Raw genomic sequence first — 5,487 nt, forward strand, 5'->3', positions numbered from 1 at the left:
TGAGAAGCAACAAATATGTAGAATTTATTTATAATACTGGAGCCAAGCAGGTAGGTTGTGCATTCCGTGTGCATATGAAGTAGTTATCCTATTCTAAACCAGCCAACTTTGATGGCAGAAGATTCCAAACAGGTCAATTTATTTTCAAAAAATGTGATCGGGCAGGTAAGTTTATTTTTTGAAGAAGGGTTATCTCCTGTTCTTCCTGCAAAAAAGGACCTTCCTGGTCGTAATTTTTTATTATTTTCAACTCTGAAAAATATCATTTAAAGCTCCACTTGCTCCAATGAAAAGTAACATAGTAAGTGTTCAGACAGGTACTACACATGGAGGGAGGTTTTCTGAGTGACATCAAAGCTACATAAAAATCTAATTGATTCACAAGCTTCAAGTTGAGGGATTTCTGCGCTATAGGTAATATTTACCTTCATTGCCAGTGTTCCAATTTCAGATCCCAGCACAGCCTGAAAGGGCACACTGGATTTCCCAATTACAGACACAGAATTAGCTTTGTCCGAAAGAAAAGCTGCAGCTTCCATGCCTAGAGAAAGAGAAACATAAATGATGGATCATTTGGAACTTGCAAATGCAGCCTTTATTATTATTATTACACAGTATTTATCTAGCGCCATCATATTACGCAGCACTGTACAAAGTCCATAGTCATGTCACTAACTGTCCCTCAAAGTAGCTAACAATCTAATGTCCCTACCTTAGTCATATGTCATTAATGTAGTCTAAGGTCAATTGTTAGGGAAAAGCCAATTAACCTTAGTGCATGTTTTTGGGATGTGGGAGGAAACCGGAGTACTCGGAGGAAACCCACGCAGACACGGGGGGAACCTGCAAACTTCATGTACATAAAGGCCTGGCTGTGAATCGAACCTGGGATTTAGCACTGGAAAGGCCGGAGTGCTAACCCCTGAGCCACCGTGCTGCCTTGTAGATAAATATTTAAATGACTTTATTCTCGACTAATCAATCATTGAACAACAGGACTAATTAATTGCATGTCATTGTGCCAGCACAAAATTATGTGTCATTGCCGTGTTGGTGACTGCCAAAATGTGTGTACTTACAGTGTTGGTGAATGCAGAAAAAAACATTGTTAAAGAATGTAGAAGTTCACACCGTTGCAGTGTCTAATAGCAGCAGTGCATGTCATTGTGGTGTTGGCTAGTGCAGAAGAAACACATGTCACTGAAGTCAGCAAGTACAAAAGTTATTGTTGCTGAGTTATTAACATGTAGTATTTGTCAGTGCAATGTTATTATTTGAAAAACATATTGAAAACTCTCTGCATACTGTTTTACACATTTGAAACAAATATTTGTACAATAATAGGGATTAATCGTTTGCATATATTACATATTATATGTGAACCAGGAATCACTACTTTTATGTGCAAAAGAGCACATAAGTTAGGGATCAGTGAGTACCTGCTAATAGGGATGGTCGAATTTGCCTTTGTTTGGTTCAGCTCTTAGTACACCCAAACTGATCCCAGTGTTTAGGTTGATTTGTAGCCGAACTCAAATCCCACTGAAGCCAAACGACAGAGGCAGGTGACACTACACAGAGCATGGCTAAGCCAGTTGTGGTCTGGTTTTTGCAGTGGAGAGAGCTGCATGCTTTGTACACCTTTCCATTTTGGGGAAAACCAGATTTAAAAGGACCTTTTATGCATATATTCTGCCCCCTTTCCTGAAATTAGCATCAAAAGAAGAATAAAAAAGCCAGTCCATTATATAATTTCTACTTTAAATCTAAGTGCATAGAGAACGTATGGAAGCTATCACTGCTCCCCCTACAGAAGTACCAATTCTCTTGCTGTTGATCTGGTCACATGAATTTTCTGATCTGTGTGTGTTCTGGGTCAGTATATTGTCATGGTGTTTTACCATGACAAATGAAAGCTGTACACACAGCACTCGTTCTGTTCTGTGGAGAGGGCAGCATTAGGGCAGCACAGTGGCTAGCACTCTGGCCTTTGCAGCGCTAGGTCCCAGGTTTGAATCTCAGTCAGGACACTGTCTGCATGGAGTTTGCAGGTTTCCTCCCACATCCCCTAAAACATTCAGTTGGGTTAAATGGCTTCCCGCAAAATTGACATTAGACTCTATTAATGACATATGACTGAGGTAGGGACATTAGATTGTGAGCCCCCTTGAGGAAAAGCTAGTGACATGACTAAAGACTTTGTACAGCGCTGTGTACAGCACTCTATTCTCCTTCGTTAAAATGCACAGTGGTTGTTCTGGATCATTTTTTATTGATCATTGATGGATCAATAAATGACATTAGAAGACTGCTGTACACATGTCAGATTTTTGCCCAAGCTGATTATCTTGATGTGTGTACAGAGCCAGAGAAAAAAATGTGGGAAAAAGGCTTTGCAGTGGGGCTCCCCCCCACATTAGGACAAATAATAAAAGCAGTAATATTTACCTCACCCCTCGCTCATCCACACATTTGGTCTTCCTTCTTTACTTAATTTTACCACCTGGTTGGCCATAATCATTCACATGTCATTATGTACATGCAGGACCAGCAGTCCTTAATTGCAAATGAGGATGGCAAAGACCACCCACAAAAGAGTGCATCAGAGAGCAGCACTGGCTGCTGGAGGGGCGAGGAATAAGGTAAGTTTAACCACTTTTTATGCTACTCCTAAATAAAAAGTAGCACCAAGGGGGGAAACCTACTGCCAATATCAATTTTTATAATACCCAAAGTTCAACTTTATTGATTAGGTTGCTGTAGCAACTGGCTAGCACCGCAAGAACATGGATATAATATGTTACCAGCATGCCTTGTGAAAAAACAAATTCATTGTTCTATTTTGAACCAATCATGTAACATTTTAAAACTGTGCAGTATTTCTTCATGGGGCATGTGACAAACACAAACCTACATTTTCAGAATGTAGTTACAAAATGACAGTTCCTATATTTCTTTGCCATTCTGACAACTTTGGGCCCTATTTATAAATGATTCAATTTGCTCTAGATTTGTTTATAATTTTCACTTACACAGCATTACCTACTGTCACAGCTGTGAATTTTTGAGATTGGCCACTAGATGGCAGAATGAGTTATAATTTTTAATAGAAATGAAAGGATAAGCCTAGAGAGATATGGCAATCTGTCGGCCAACTTCAGACAAATTGGCAGGGGAATAATTTATGAATATGAGCTCCTTAAGTAATTCTGGTTCTATTTTTACCTGATGCACATAACCCAAGGATCACCTACCACAAAAGAGATGGTGTACAATAAATAGGCAAATTTCATATTGCTCGCTAAGACTCATTTCTTTCAAACCTCATCCTGGCAATACACTGATCAGAAGAGGTACAGGCAGAATACTCATCACCAATTCTATTGTGTCTCAGAGCGATGCTAAAATAGTAGGTGATTATACCTAATGCTGCTCTGACTGCTTGTGATGATTGGGTTATATATGCTGGCCTTGCTACTGTATTGTTAAAGATCAGAAATAATACAAAGTTCATAGGCAGACCTGAAACAACTCCAATTGCGGGTCTATACATAAATAGATTTTCTGTATCTACAAGTCTCTAACAGGTGGCTAGAACAATCCAATCTTGCTTCTGCACCACTTTTGCACCTAACAAAGCATGGGCACCACTGAAGTCAGGTGCAGACCAAGGACAACTTGACGAATTGGGATTTGTATTCCCAATATGTATATGTAATATTTGTTTTAATGTGTATGTGATTGTAATATTTGTATATGAGATTGGTATTCCCAATGCAGCAGGCTTTATGAAAGTACCTATAGGATAGGAACTAAGTGCCAATGCAGCAGGAAAAGAAACAGAAAAAGAATATATAGAGGACACCAATACCTTTTTTATGTCAGTACAGTATGAGAACAGCTACTTCTGGAAGGTTGGAGTGATCCGGTAAATATAGTAATTTTTTGTTAAATTTTAACAAATTACATGGGTATTAATACCTTTAATGAATGAAATATTTGTTTAATATAGGTGATGCAGGAAGTTCCATTAACAGCTGGTTGTCATACCCATGCCAGAAGTAGGAAAGTTTTCTTTTAGGGTTAGACAAAAATAAAGACCAGAAAGGGAAACCAAACTTTACCCAATGGGAGTTGGACCACTTGACTACAAGACAAGCTCAACTACTATCAGATGGATATCTGATTGGACATTTTAGGTGTATGCATTTAACCTCATGTTTTATCATTTTAGAAAAATTAAATAATAATAAAAATGTAGTGTAGCATGCAATACATTGCTGCGTGATGCATTGGGCAGCAACACATGAGTATTTTGAAAAATGCAGCAAGCAGCTTTAGTGGGAAAGGCCCTTGTATACCTTTACCTTTTTGTTTTCTCTTGCAATGGTAACCTCCCTAATTCTCTCAGGGTAGGTTCCATCTTAAACAATGAATGCATGCAAATCAAAGTTTTAGGGAGAAACATTTCAGTGCAATCATTTTTATGCTTTAAAATATTAATATATGTCAAGCAACTGATTGATTTTGCAAAGAAAAATATGTCTATCTACATAAATGAGCACATGTATTTTTACCTACTGCCGGTAGCAATAAGAAGCTGGCTATACTGAAGGAATGATCCATCTCTAAATTTCACTCTGGCCTCATCTGTGTTGACTGAAACAGCCTGCAATACAAAAAAATAAAGATTTATGGAATTACATTTTATTATATAAAATTATTTATCTCATGCTAGGTGGCCTGTAAAATACAGTGACAGTTTATCATTTAAAATGCTAATACAATGGATGTTTTCTTATGTGACAAGTTTTAGTATCTGTCGAGAAGTCGAATATCAGCTGTATCCACAAGAGGGCAATAATACTGCATGTGAAAAGGTCTGCAGAAAAGATGTAATGAAAGAAGATAGGAAGCATGCCAACAATGTTAACATTTCAAACGAAGCACATAAGACAGACTTTTACAGTTTAAGCAGCAGAATCGAAAGAAGCTAAAAAAAAAAAAGAAAAAAAAGAAACAGAAACTCTGCAAAGTCTCTAAGGTATATATTTTAAAGTTCTTTTTAGGTAATGTAGAAATGTAGTTTTCAGCAAATCTTTGCAGCTGTCCTTCTCATGAAGCTTTTCAAGAAATGTTAAAACAGCAATCATAGGCTTCAGACAAATCTACGAGCTCACTTCCTCATCCATCCCTGCATTCCAGCCAGCATTTTCTGCAATTTCCTCTAAAAAAAATTGGGTACAGCTGGGGCAATACAAAGTGTAAAAGTATAGGGTAAGGTCAGGGACAAGACTTCTGAGATTAAAAAGATATCGTCCTAGCTTGTAGCTTTTTTTTATATTCATTTTAGGAGAAAAACAAAAATGCATAACCATGAATAAAAACAGAAAATGTCATGTACTTTTCACACACAAGCAAATTACCGTAAAAAACAGTTTATTGCTCATCAATGGTTTTTCCATTGCCAAATGAATATGCTGCAAA

At 37.6% G+C, this 5,487-nt stretch overlaps 1 protein-coding gene across 1 annotated transcript in view; it reads right to left on the minus strand.

The window, feature by feature from the left end:
• Positions 1-5,487, minus strand: part of LOC140334173 (apoptosis-inducing factor 3-like) — a gene marked incomplete in the record, with an annotated part of 47,389 nt that overhangs the window by 22,050 nt on the left and 19,852 nt on the right. The window contains 2 exon segments of the mRNA XM_072416372.1: positions 426-541; positions 4,582-4,669. Of these exon segments, the coding sequence (XP_072272473.1) occupies positions 426-541; positions 4,582-4,669 (204 nt within the window).

This window comes from Pyxicephalus adspersus, chromosome 1, assembly GCF_032062135.1.
Source record: "Pyxicephalus adspersus chromosome 1, UCB_Pads_2.0, whole genome shotgun sequence".
In the NCBI taxonomy this organism is placed as follows: Eukaryota; Metazoa; Chordata; class Amphibia; order Anura; family Pyxicephalidae; genus Pyxicephalus; species Pyxicephalus adspersus.